The sequence below is a fragment of the Xiphophorus maculatus genome, chromosome 21 (genome assembly GCF_002775205.1).
Source record: "Xiphophorus maculatus strain JP 163 A chromosome 21, X_maculatus-5.0-male, whole genome shotgun sequence".
In the NCBI taxonomy this organism is placed as follows: domain Eukaryota; kingdom Metazoa; phylum Chordata; class Actinopteri; order Cyprinodontiformes; family Poeciliidae; genus Xiphophorus; species Xiphophorus maculatus.
In genome coordinates, this window is record NC_036463.1 from 24,324,202 (window position 1) to 24,338,154 (window position 13,953).

The following is a 13,953-nucleotide window of genomic DNA, read 5'->3' on the forward strand; positions in this document are numbered from 1 at the left end:
TCCACTTGTTAAATGGTTCTGATTAAAGAGTCAAAGTCTGGAGCGAGTGAGTCCAGCTTCATTTAGAGAAACCAGTCTGCACTGAGTCTGTCCAGAACCAAGGAAAAGTTCTGGTCCACATCCACTCCTACAAGACTGTTACCACGACAACACAGATGAATGACATCATATTACATGTCTGGAGAGAGGATGATGATGGACTCTTTCCACACTGCGGCCAAAGATCCCAGCTGTAGTCCCAGTAAGGGTACTGGTCTACATCCGGTCCAGATCCAATATGGTCCGGTACAAAGACTAAAACTGGACCAGTCCAGAACAGCCTGGTTCTGCCTGTGTGAACCGGTCCAGAACAGTTTGGGTTCTTGGAGCGGCAGTGTGAAAAGAGCAGAGTTCAGAGTCCTGGAAAAGAACAAACCTTGGTGGTGAAGTGGACATCGGAGCTAAACCCGTCCAGAACTCTGGCAGGGACGTTTCAGCAAAGACACGGCGGACACAACTTCCACTACGCTCTCTAGCTGTTCTTATTGGCTAGCCTGGGGGCTAACTGACCAATCAGAAGCGTTCTACCTGAACAGTCCAACCAGTCAAGGTGAGGTGATGGAGGTGGTGGCTGGTGATTGGATGGATGAAACAACCAATCAGAAGACATCAAATGAGCTGATTGGTTAAATACAGAATGATGGGAGGGGCTTGGGTTGTGACATCATGACGAGGGTACAAATGAAGCTCTGCCATACTAATGATGACATCACAGCAGGTAATGGGTGTGGCTCCATGCGAAGTGGTGACACCCCCAAACACGAGCCCCCCTACTCAGCCCCAAGTTTAACCACTTACCATTAATGGGCACTTTACACAGAGACGGAAAGAAGAGAAGAAGAGAGGAGACACGAGATGAGCAACAACTTTAGCTTTTAGCTAGCTGCTAACACAGCTAGTACCAAACACTGTAGGAGCTCTGCTGAACCCCGGACCCTTCTACCAGAGGATAGCTAACCCTGACCTAGCTAACCTAGCTGACCTGACTAACCTAGCCAATCTAGCTGACTTTGCTAACCTAGGTAACATGACCAACCTAGCTAACCTGGCTAATGTCCTGAAACACCCAGTTCCCCGGATTCCTGCTCCTCTAGCTAGCTAAGCAGAGTTTCTATTGCCTGCATGTCCACTGATGTATCCTAAATTTTAGCTGAGGCATATTGGGGCTATTTTAGGTCAGAGAGGAGTATGTTAGGCCAAAGGCACAAAGGGAAATATATCTTGTTTTCCACAGGAAATAGGAGTCATTAATTGCTACTAAGAAATGTCTTTGAACGTTGTCCATCAGAGGAGCCTTATTGTCTGGATGAAACTGGTCACAGGACTTCCCGGATGCTGGAGGACCCCTTCACACTGGACAAAGACCCTTATGGGGCACTAGAATCATCCAGAGCGCTTGGTGCTCTGGATGATCCTGCAATGCAGGAGGTTCCTCAGCTAGTTTACTGGAGCATGAAAGACCGTGGAAGACTGCATGCTGAAAGCTTCAGTTTGGGGTTCTGGGTGGAAATCGGGGTGCGGTGCCGGCAACGTCTCCATGAAGTGGGTCAACAACGACTCAACAGGCTGGGAGGACTCTGGATGTCCTAAAGGTGTTTGGGATGTTCGGCTGGGGTTGATGGAAGCTCCATCTGATTAAACAGTGCGATCATGGTGGACAGCTAAAGCCATGGTTTCTGTTCAAACTATTGCTCTGTGTCCTGGACTGAAGCTATGAACCCATAGGTCCAACTACTGACAGGCTCCTGTGGTAACTACAGGTTCTTTAAGTCAGACAAGTCAAACAGAAACACTGGTCAAAGCTCAAACCAACTGTTGACATTTGCTAGAAAATATCACAGGTCAGTGAGCGCTCCATTAGTTTATTATTCTCAGTTCATTCAGATTTTACACTGAAGATGAGGAAGTAAAACAGCTCCCGTGTTATTCCCACTCCCCAAGTCCACCAGAGCGTGTTGTGTCCATGCAAAGGTTGAAGGTCACAAACAGACGTGACGTCAACACGACACGCAGGAATGTTGTGGATGTGGGGATGGAGTGAAGCCCACCATCGTTTTAGTCACAAAACAAGAAAACAGGGTGAAAACCAAGGAGCCAGAAAAATTTTTTCTAAATTGCAAATAAAACAAAAGTAAACAAACTGAGTCTATTCAACCAAAGAAAAACGTGAAGGAACGTAATTCAAGTTCAAAAGTAAAGGGTTAGAACAATAAAACAGTAAAGATGGCAGAACAGGTCACTAAAATCAAATAAACAGAATAAAAAGAAAACAAAAGCAGCTGAACAAGCAAGCAGGAATGGATGGAAGCCAGAGAATCCCTGTCTCTCTTTCTGTCCGTCCTCTCCCTTCACCTGCTGGTCCACTTCCTGTCTGTCTGTCTGCCTGCCTGTCTTCTTCTGGTCTGTCTACCACTAAACCTGAACTTTAACCTCCTGCAGAGAAAACAAGGAAGAGAGTCTCACCCAAGATGGCTGTCGGTACGAATGGGTCTGCCATCAGGACACAAGAGCAGCAGACAGACAGAGAGAAAGACAGGACAAAGAGACGAGTCAGTGGACCACAGCGGGTCTGGCTGGCCGCCGAAACACCCAGGAATTTCAGTAAATTCAGCTGAAAGTTCATCATTTACACCCAATGATTCATAAATCTGGACCTAATGACGACTCTGTGCTGCTGTCTGTCAGTATGATGTTCACTGTCAGTATGATGCATTCACTGACCAAATGTTTTGCTATGAAGATTACCTGGATAGTAGGAGTTGGGGACGGAGGTGCTGATGGTGTTTGTCTTCAGGGTGAAAGAAGACGGAGACGACATGGCTGCAGAGACAGAGCAGAATTTAGCAACACCATGACATCGCCCACATTATGACTCTGCCTATAGCATGACACCGCCCACATAATGACTCCGCCCACATAACGACTCCGTCTATAGCATGACCCGCCCACATAATGACTCCGCCCACATAATGACTCCGTCTATAGCATGACCCGCCCACATAATGACTCCGCCCACATAACGACTCCGTCTATAGCATGACCCGCCCACATAATGACTCCGCCCACATAACGACTCCGCCTACATAACGACTCCGTCTATAGCATGACTCCGCCCACATAATGACTCCGGAGTCACATGATGCCGAGTCGCATCATGTGACTCTGCCCACATGATGTTGAACACTCCAGATCTGTCTCATGTCCCCATCTGTCCACCTTTTCGTCAGATGTATGCCTATTGGACAGAGTGTGTGAGTGTGGTTGTGTGTGAGTGTGCATGGACTCACTGCGGCCGTTCAGAGTGTGTGTGTCCACCATGGCTGTGTGTTGGGAGCTGTTCACCATCAGAGTCATTTCCTGTCTGGAGCTCAGTGTTTCCTTCCTCTTCTTGGCCAACTTCCTGCAGACAGAGGTGATGGGGTTGGGCTGAGTTTCTGTTGGACCCAGATGGAGCCAGATGGATGGATGGACCCACTGCCTGAGGATCCATCACACCAGCCAAAACCAACTGAGCCCTTGGAACCACTGAAGAACCAGTAACTCTGGGCTCCTCCACCAGAGGGAGCCGTTTGGACTTGATGTTCATTAAATGATCAGTAAATAAAGAGAAAAAAATCACTAAAATCAGCCTAGAACAGATTGCAGCTTCATTAGAACCAGTAGGACCAGTAGAAACAATTAGAACCAGTAGACCCATTAGGGTCCATTTAAGACCCACTGGTCCTGAATAGACCTACTGGTACCAATTGGTTCTACTTACCCAATTAGAACCAGTAGAACCAGTTGGATCCAGATTAAATCCAATCAGAATCAGAACAAAGTCAAGCAGAATAGAAGAACTCAATGGTTCTAATGTGATTCTGATCTGGTTCGGTCCAGTTGAATCAGCTGCTTGGATCTTAAGGTGGTTTTGTGTGTGTGTTAATGTGGAATGTTCTGGATAAGAGACGGGTAGAACCCAGCCTGCAGTTCTGCTCTGTGTATCTGTCAGTAACAATCGGGCTTCATGGATTCCCTTTAGCAGAACCAAACCCAGACGGGTTCCAGGTTCTGTGAAATGTTCCGGAGAGCAACAACTCAGTTTGGACTGAACTTGACTGCAGTCTGGTACCCCAAGGAGGGTTCTCCTGTTGGTTCTGGTGGACCTCTCCAGGTTCTGGTGGTTCTGATGGACCTGTAGAGGTTGCCTCCCTTTAACTATGTTCAGATGCTGCAGAACTGCTGCAGAGGAAAACGTGTTTCCTCATCTCGTCCTCGGTCTGCCTCCTCTCTGCTTGTTTCTCTCTTTCTATTCTGAGGAAAGAAAATCCATTTGTCCGATTGCTCACAGAGTTTAACCCCGACCTGAGAGCAGATATAGAAATAGCAGAGCGGGCTTTTAAAGGCGCAGCGCGGCGTGCGCACCGGGTCAACATGGAGGACGCTGAAAGAGCCCCCAGGCGAGGCGCTGCCCTCCACCCCCTCATGTCTCACTTGCTCTTCTTCTCTGATTCAGAGCCCAACACACAAACAGCAACAACAGCAGCTCTTCGTTTGCTGCTCTCCCAAAACACCAGCAGGCGGATCGGCCTGCTGCCGCGGCTCAGAGAGACAATCCACGCTAAAGAAATCTGATAAAAGACCAACGCAAGGAAGCGCAGAGAGGCTCCGACACCTGACATCAGGCTAAACCCAGGAGGCGGAGCTGGAACCAGAACCAAGACCAGAACCAGAACCTGCAGTCAGAGGCTCGGAACCTGGAGGCGGAGCTGAGACCAGGAGACAATGGGTCAGTGTCCAACCTGAGCTTGGCGCTACATCCTGGGTCCGGTTCTGGAATGCGCATCTCTCTATGCTGATGGTACCTCCATGTTTCTGCTCCAGCTAGCAGGAAGTCCTTCAGGTCCACGTGTGTGTGTGCGGTTTTGATCCGGTTCTGATACTCCTAAACAGCTAGCAGTTCAGAATGAAGCAAACACCTCTGACCTCCAGCTGCTGCCTCCTCCTGACCACCAGGAGGCAGTGTTCCCTGGATTCACTGTTGAGGCGCTGCTAACAGCCCCAGGATTTCTGCACAGACATGAATGTGTAGACGCCTCATTGAGCGCCGAGTCCTACGTTACGTCGCCGCCATGTTGTGTGTGGCAGCAGAGCGATCGGAGCTCCAAGTCCTGTGCTGTTCGGACTTGTTTCAACCGTTTGGTTTTACAAAACAAACTGGATTCATTGGCTTTACCTTTCACAGGTAAGGATGAAAGAGCAGAATTACTTGACTTTGCAGCCAGAAACTCGCTTCTAAACAACCGAGAAATATTTCCTGTGTAGCTAAATTGGCCCAAAGTAACCACTGATTGTTAGCGTAGCTAACGTTTTCATACTGTTTTAATGAGAGAGAGCTGATGAGCAACCGCTGTTAGAGAGGAAGTGCATTTATTGAACACTTTAATCTTTCAGTTTTTGTGTATTTTTAAGAGAAATATCTCCGTCTGAAGTATTAGTACATTAAGACAGCTTATGTAATGAAATAAAAATTATATTAGGAGCAACTCGCTTGACCCACATGCAAAAACACATACAGGAGAATGAGAATCAGTTAAATAAAAGTTTATTTTGGAGCTGAAAATATTTTTTTTTTTTCTGTCTTTGCTGTCCATAGCAGAGTCGACATATCATAATAAAAATATATGTAGCTAATGTGTTTTTACAATGACTGATTTATCAAAGTTTATTGTCTTTACAATAAAATATAAAAGGAAATAAAAAATTTTTCTTCATATCTTGAAACGTTAAATGTACATTAAATTATGGAATAATGTAAATATGTTATTGAATAAAACACTGTAAAAGTGTGTGTCTGGTCAGCCATGTCTATATATAAACTATCAGAATAATTTCTATCAAATAAAAACATTGTGCTGTTTATTCAGAAATCCACCAAAACAATTCAATAATCACATTTTTTAGTCATTTCTTTGATTACCAAACATATCAGTGTGTGAGAAAACGTGTCAATGACAGGAGTGAACTAAACATACTTTGTAGAACATCACTGTGTGAAGTTCGGTCCATTTAATTAGCTAACAGGCAGAAAGGCCGCATTCAACATGGCGGACGCTGTGACGTATCGCAGCAACGGGCCGACCCGCTCCATGAGGCGTCTGCGTGTTCATGTCTATGGGTGAACCCTCTGACCCCTGACCCCCACAGGGAATGCCAGGCTGACCATGAGCTGAACTCTGGTTTCCAGGAAGCTGCAGATGAAAAGCTTTGAAATCTTCTCTGATTTCTGAAGACAGTTGATTTGTGTGTGTTCAGGTGTGTGTGTCATGACATCATCAGCAAGGTGTCGGGGACGATTGATTTAACACTCAACATGGAGACACACCGCATGTCAAGGCTAATCTATGCTAATCTAATGAGAGGCAACGCAAAGCTGTTAGCTGCAAGGAAGGAGACACTCTGGGTCTGTGTGTGTTGGTGTGTGTGTTATTGTATGTGTGTGTGCAGTGATGCAGGGTTAATAGAATTAGCCGCTTGTAATAAACCCCTCTGATCAAATGATCGTTGCTCTCACACACACACACACACACACACACACACACACACACACACACACACACACACACACACAGCACAAGTGTCGGTCATGAGAAACACGGTGTTAGTGTCCAGTTAAAGGAAGATGACACCAGCAGTAAGAGATCTGTTTAAACTGGTTCCTGACAAATGGAAGACTGGTGGTTCTGATCCGGTTCTGCTGTGGTTCTGATCCATCAGGACGCTGGGTCCTCTGATGGAGCCAAAGTTTGTTTCAGAACCAGATTTCTCATCAGAACCTCTGGGTTCCCTAGAACAACATTCTCAGCCTGAACTTCTCAGTTACCAACCGGTCACCATGGAAACGACCCCTGACCCCAGCAGCTACACTGTAAGTTCAGTCCTGTCGCTACAAACTTCACAGCTCTCTCAGCAAATATCCATCATCAGGATCAAGTTTAAAGATGGAGTTTGATTATTGATCAGCACCTTTTCAGCTTTTATTGGTTTTTCATTGATCCAGCTGGTTTTTGGCTGATGATTTATTTCTTTATCAGTTTAATGGATTTATATTTTAATGAAAATTATAGTTTCTATAAAACACACCAGTTCTCTGGTAGGGAACAGTTTCAGGCAGGAAACACTCAGGTGTTGTTAGGGTCAAAGGTCAAACAGGTTACTTACAGGTAGTAAGTGTAGGAGTGATAATTTCTTCGTCTGAATGGTGGGGGCGAAGCAGAGGGATGAAATGGAGGGAAAGAAAAAGAAAAACAGAAAAAGGAAAAAAGATTAATGTCTGGAAGAAAAAGCAACAGAAGAACAGATGAGTTCAAATATCAGAGGATTGATTGGCTGGTGGTGGTGGGGGCGATGCTGATTGGCTGCTGGTGGTGGTGGGGGCGGGGTTAGGGTTAATGTGTGAGATGGAAACAGTCTGAGAGCAGAGCTACAGTAACTTGGATCTGAACACAAAACCAGCAGCTGAAGGAACAAGCTGACGTTGATTTAATCATCTGGAGCCAGAGGAGTTCCTCTGGCTCCATCACAACCAGTTCTCCCAGTTCTCCAGTTCTCCCAGTCCTCCCAACACCTGAAACCCTTCCTCCACTGGACATCCCAGAAAAACTTTCAGAAGATTCTTTGTCCAAAAAATATTTTGTTTTCAAAATGTTCCTTGATTCGCTGTTGGGGCCCAGTCAGCCCAGATAGTGACTGGGCCCCTCCAGTTAGCATCTGGAGGGGCCCAGTCTTCCAGATGGGCCCCTCCAGAGGTCGAGGCACTACCTCTGCTTTATGCTGCATGACACGTTCTCCTTACACTCGCGCTAACCTGCACACAGCAGAGCTAAGTTTTTATATTAGCGGTACAGCTAGCTTGGAAAACATTTAGCGTACTTAGCTTCGCCTAAATTAATTTTCCAGATAAAATGCAAAGCGCTAATTTACACACCTGTTTTGTAAACTTTCAGTTGAATAAAGTTCAACGTCTATGTTGAAGTTTTAGTTATCAACTGTTTACAACACGCTCCCGGACTGGGCCCAGTCGGGGCCCAGTCCGGGAGCGAGACATCCTGTGAAACTGCCTCTCAGCTCCTGCAGTCAAATGAAAACGATCCTTCATTATTTCCCATTCTTCTGTTTGACTGTTAGCGATTTATGAAGCTGTTTGTGTTTCTGAACATTTCATTTCTCCAAACATCCCAAATGGACAGATTTCAAGAGTAAACATCAGATCTGTGCCTGCAGAGCGTGCCTCAGACTCTTCCTTTCATCATTTTCTCCACTTATCTGTGGTGCTTGTTTGCTTGTTGCTGATTTATTGAAACGGGCGCTCTCAGATAAATCTGCAGCTGTGTGAAGGAGACGAAAGGCCGTTTCCAAAAGCTCGCTATCGACATGACAGAGTCCGCTAACGAGGGCCGGATGTTTTTCATGTCAGGAGAGTCTCCTCGCCCTGCAGCACGCAGCCTCCCGCTGTAATGAGTCTAACCTCCGTTTGGTCACAGAGTGGAAATCAAACGCACCCCGTCAACATTAAAAACCTCATTAGAGACCGAACAAGCACCTCTCGTTTCTCTCTGTAGCATCAGGAACACAGATCAGAGCTCGATAGACCCGCCAGGCGGACCCGACTCACATTGTACCCACACACACACACACACACACACGCACACACACAAATATGTGTGTTTCTAGCCTGCAGCCATTCAGCCTGAGGAGACTGAGAAAAAAAGAAAGAAACGTTCTTTCATCTAAATTTCTCTCTCATCTCCAACGTTCTCCAAAAACTGACGCTTTTCTCTGTGTGTGTGTGTGTGGGGGGGGCGTGTGTGTGTGTGTCCCAGCGGGGCTGTGTGTTTGATGTTGGAGACTAGTCAGTCCAAATACAGTTTAATGGTGATTAGTGCAATCTGCTCCATTATTCCTCCTCTTCCTCACTGTCACCGAAGGGGGGTTCTGCCAGTGGGGGGTTCTGTAACTGGGGGGTTCTGTAGCGGTGGGACGGCTGTGTCTGCTGTGGATTTCAATGTAAAACCAGTGACTCGTTAGCATTGTAGCGTTGTTGCTAAAGAGAAGCAGCTTCCTGCTTTCTTCTCACTGAGTCAGTTCCTCTGAACAGTTCCTGTGAACTGTTCAGAGGAACTGTTCAGAGGAAGCCCCCCCACACACATCCAAAGACTTGCTTGTTCTCCACAGCAGAATCAAAGTGGTACTTTGTTATAATTCAGAGCCGGCTCCAAACCTAGGCTCCAAACCTAGAAATCGTGTTGAAATCGGACTGTGAGTTGGATTCTGACCTTTTCTTCATCAGGAGGATGACTCCCAGGAAGATGATGATGAAGAGGAGGATGCCAGCGATGGACCCAGCGATCTTCACCGTGTGGTCCGTCTGTTTCTCCTGCTCTGGTTCTGGCTTCCTGGTTGCCGTTCCTGAAAACAGTGACTAGCGTTTACTGCCTTCAACTTGTTCATTCCTAAACGACTGACCGACTGCAAAATACAGTTTTGCACTTTGAGTATCTTGGAGTGGAAAGATTGTACATTTGTTCTCTCCTGGTCCTGCATAATGTCTTTATATTCGTTTTGGGTTTCATTTTTCTGTCTGTTCATGTTTCTCTATTCTCTAGAACATTGTCTTGGTTGTGACGATACATTTGCTGTGGAACTGCTAAACAGGGTCATCATTTTATTAATCTGTCATTTTTTTCATGGTTGGTGCGAAAGCTCGGTTCTGCAGGTTCTTGGTTCTGCTCTGGGTCCAACAGGGACGCTTGGATGGACGAGTCTTCCTTTGTTCACATCTTTAATAAACTTTGGAATAAAACGTTTCTCAGCTGGTAGATAATCGTATCTACCAAACTACCTATCAAACTACAAAAATGGCCGGAGAGAGGGGAGTGCAGTGTGTGACCTGCAGGGGGCGCTGCATGAACCGTCTCATTAACATCTGAAAAGACGAGTTTCTGTGAACAAATCAGACCAAGAGGATGATGGGAAAAGGATTTAAAGCTGGATGTGTTAACTTTAACTGACTAACTGGTTAACCTCCTAAAACACTAATTAACATTTACTAACAATACTTAGCATCAACTAACCAACTAACCATAACCAATCAAATAACAAAATAACTAATCAACTAACCAACTTTGACAGAACTTTAACTTACCCTTTTAGACAGTAAACACTTTGAGCTGATGCTAACCCTGGAGCCACTAACCAGTAGGTTAGTATCGATCAACCATGTTAATTAGTGGTGAGGTTCCACTGCTGGAGAACCGGGTCGGTTCTGGTGGAACCATCACATCCCTTCCTGAAACAATGAGCTGCTTTCCTTTTAGTTCCCAAGGTCAGACAGGATCCTTGGTTTGATCACACACACCCTAACACACACACACACTAACACACACACACACACTAACACACACACACACACACAGTAACACACACACACTAACACACAAACACAGTAACACACACACACACACACACCCACACACAAACACACAAACACACACACACACGCAGTAATCAATCAATCAATCAATCAAATGTTATTTGTATAGCACATTTCAGCAGCAGGCATTTCAAAGAGCTTTACATCATTACTAACACAGAATCACAATGCAACATAGAATCAATCATTCAAGTTCCATCAATAAATTAGTAATTGATTACATTTCAAATACAATCCTAAACAGGTGGGTTTTTAGTTGAGATTTAAAAGAAGTCAGTGTTTCAGCTGTTTTACAGTTTTCTGGAAGTTTGTTCCAGATTTGTGGTGCATAGATGCTGAAAGCTGCTTCTCCTCGTTTGGTTCTGGTTCTGGGGATGCAGAGCAGAACCAGAACCAGAACCTGAGAGGTCTGGAAGGTTGATACAACAACAGCAGATCTTTAATGTATTGTGGTGCTAAGCCGTTCAGTAATTTATAAACTAACAACAGTATTTTAAAGACTATTCTTTGAGCTACAGGGAGCCAGTGGAGGGACTTTAAAACTGGTGTTATGTGCTCTATCTTCCTGGTTTTAGTCAGAACGCCAGCAGCAGCATCTGGATCAGCTGCAGCTGTTTGATTGATTTGTTGGACAGACCTGTGAAGACGCTGTTGCAATAATCAATACGACTGAAGATGAAGGCATGGATGAGTTTCTCTAGATCTGGCTGAGACATTAGTCCTTTAATCCTGGAAATGTTCTTCAGGTGATAGAAGGCCGACTCTGTAACTGTCTTTATGTGGCTCTGGAGGTTCAGGTCAGAGTCCATCACTACTCCCAGGTTTTGGGCTGATCGCTGGTTTCAGTTGTAATAACTGAAGCTGTGCATTGACTCTAGATCTATAGCTCTAGATCTATAATTCTAGATTTATAACTCTAGATCTATGACTCTAGATCTATAGCTCTAGATCTATAACTCTAGATCTGTAATTCTAGATCTATAGCTCTAGATCTATAACTCTAGATCGTTCCTCTTTAGGTCCAAAAATAATAACTTCAGTTTTGTTTCTGTTCAGCTGGAGAAAGTTTTGGCACATCCTCACATTTATCTGTTCTAAGCATCTGTTCAGTGATTGGATGGGGTCAAAGGTCACCTGGTGACATCGTAATGTAGAGCTATGAATCATCTGCATAGTTATGGTAGCTAATATTATTTCCTGTTATAACCTGAGCTAGTGGGAGCATATAAATATTGAATAAAAGGGTCCTAGGATTGAACCTTGGGGTACCCCACATGTGACCTTTGACCTCTTTGATGAAAAGTTTCCAATTGAAACAAAGAAATCCCTGTTCTTTATGTAGGATTCAAACCAGTTAACACACACAGTAACACACACTCTGTGTTCCTCAGAGGCAGAGCTGCTGTTTCAGTTTAAAGGCTATCAAAACACTTTGAAGACAGAATTTATCTCACAGCTTCTGTGTGTGTGTGTGTTCATACGTGTGCGTGTTCGTGTGTGTGTGTGAACATGTGGATACACACACACTCTGATCCACAACTCACTGCAAATTACATTTAAATATTTACTAGCCTGAAGGTGGAAACTTTCCTCTGACAACAACACACAGTTTACTCACTGCACTCTAACACACACACACACACCCCCGCCTACACACACACAGCCAGGTCCAGATTGAGACGTGCCAGATGTCAGTAAAGCGTCGTTTGGGTTTCCTGTCACGTTGAGCGTCAGAAAGCGGCAGACTCTCTACATCGGATCTGGTTGGAACCTGTTGGAACCTGCGGCGGTCCTGGTTGGGGAGTTTAGGGGGGGAACCGGACCCGCCGATCTGAGATACTTGGAGAGCATAAGACTGAGTGGAACCAGAGACGTATGGAGAAGGTGGAGCCGTGTGTTCCTCTGACCTGTCAGCTGCTTGTTGCCCGCCGCCGGGGCCACGCCAACGTACGGCGTGGTGAGCTGGGTGGCGATTATGGCAGCTGTTGGTCCAGGAAGGCATGCAGAGACGGGGACAGAGACAGAGAGACGGGCTGAAGCGGAGACATTAGCGTGGGACTCCGGCTGTCCTGAAGGAGGTCATCTAGAGCAGGGGTCTCAAACTCCAGTCTTCGAGGGCCGCAGTCCTATAGTTTTTAGATGTGCCACAGGTACAAAACACTGGAATGAAATGGATTAATGACCTCCTCCTTGTGTAGATCAGCTCTCCCAGCCTCACTAATGACCTAATTATTCTATTCAGGTGGTGCAGCAGAGGCACATCTAAAAGTTGCAGGACTGCGGCCCTCGAGGACTGGAGTTTGAGACCCCTGATCTAGAGAAACGGCCTAGTTCAAGCTCCGAACCCCCAAACCAAAACATTCTGGGTCAAAGCTGAGCCTCCTTCAGGAGAACCAGGAGCCTTTCAGGTCAACAGGAAGTAGTTTAGTTCAGGAAAGACACCTTGAAGAGAAGCTCGTTAATCAGCCAATCAGTGCTCAGACATTAGTAATCAATCATTCAGCCAGAAGCAGAGGTTGGACTCCAACAGGTGCCTTCACCTGTTCAAGACGTCAGGAGGAACCTGGGATCGGACCGGGATCCCCTGATTCTATCGAGCCTCCTGATTGGATCTCACTGACTCACAGGAAGTTCCATCCAGTTGCAGCTGATTGCTGTTAATCTGGAGCTAGAGTCTGGATTATTGGGTGTAATGTCCTGGTAATCCAGACCTCCTGTAGCTCTGCACCACATCAGACTGGTTTTACTCTCTGATCTGATCAGGAAGTTACAGCTTGGTGTTTCCAGTCCAGTCCGGGCTTTGAAACCAACCGGAGCGTCTGCTTCCCTGCTGATGAACTGTTAGCATTCAGGAGGCTAACTGTTAGCTCTGCTCACACAGGGGAAAGGGGCCCATCTGGAGGGGGAAGGGGCCCATCTGGAGGGGGAAGGGGCCCATCGCGAGACTGTGTTGACTGCTGCAGCAGGCCTGATGGGAGCGACTGAGCCAAGCAGCAGCTGCTGGTGTTGGTTCGTTGGCTCAGAGTGATCATGCTAATGTTCACTGGGGGTGAAGCTAAAGCTAACCACAGAGCTCAGACTGGTCAAACTTAGTCCAGTAAGCAGTGCTTGCTTCTTTTGCGGTTATTTTTATTTTGTCTTTGCCTTTCTGGCCACTAAATTACATAAAACAGCTCTAAAACGTTCTAATGTGTTCTCTTCTTAAAGCTAACAGAAGCTAAGCTAACTGTGGCTAATGCTACATATAGCTTTTCCTGTTCAGGAGCCTCAGTGAACCGCTGATGCACATAAATAATTTATATTTGTGTCTTGGACAGAAAACATTAAATTCTTCTTTCCAGATGATTAAACTGTTGATGAGTTCAATAACTGATCAATAGAATAAGAATCAATTCGTCAAAATGTTACTTTCTATTTATGTCAAAAATGATTGGCTTTAAGTT

At 45.7% G+C, this 13,953-nt stretch overlaps 1 protein-coding gene across 6 annotated transcripts in view; it reads right to left on the reverse strand.

The window, feature by feature from the left end:
- The window catches only part of LOC102227121 (receptor-type tyrosine-protein phosphatase mu-like), a 76,351-nt gene that overhangs the window by 24,342 nt on the left and 38,056 nt on the right, over nt 1-13,953 (reverse strand). For 2 of the 6 annotated variants that reach the window (XM_023326112.1, XM_023326111.1), the window contains exons 18-24: nt 12,418-12,492; nt 9,354-9,486; nt 7,240-7,272; nt 3,327-3,439; nt 2,785-2,859; nt 2,503-2,529; nt 838-849 (exon numbers count right to left, since the gene is read on the reverse strand). In XM_023326112.1, the coding sequence (XP_023181880.1) occupies nt 838-849; nt 2,503-2,529; nt 2,785-2,859; nt 3,327-3,439; nt 7,240-7,272; nt 9,354-9,486; nt 12,418-12,492 (468 nt within the window). The remainder of the gene's footprint in view (nt 1-837; nt 850-2,502; nt 2,530-2,784; nt 2,860-3,326; nt 3,440-7,239; nt 7,273-9,353; nt 9,487-12,417; nt 12,493-13,953) is intronic. The other 4 variants (XM_023326117.1, XM_023326116.1, XM_023326113.1 and 1 more) reach the window with 4 other exon arrangements.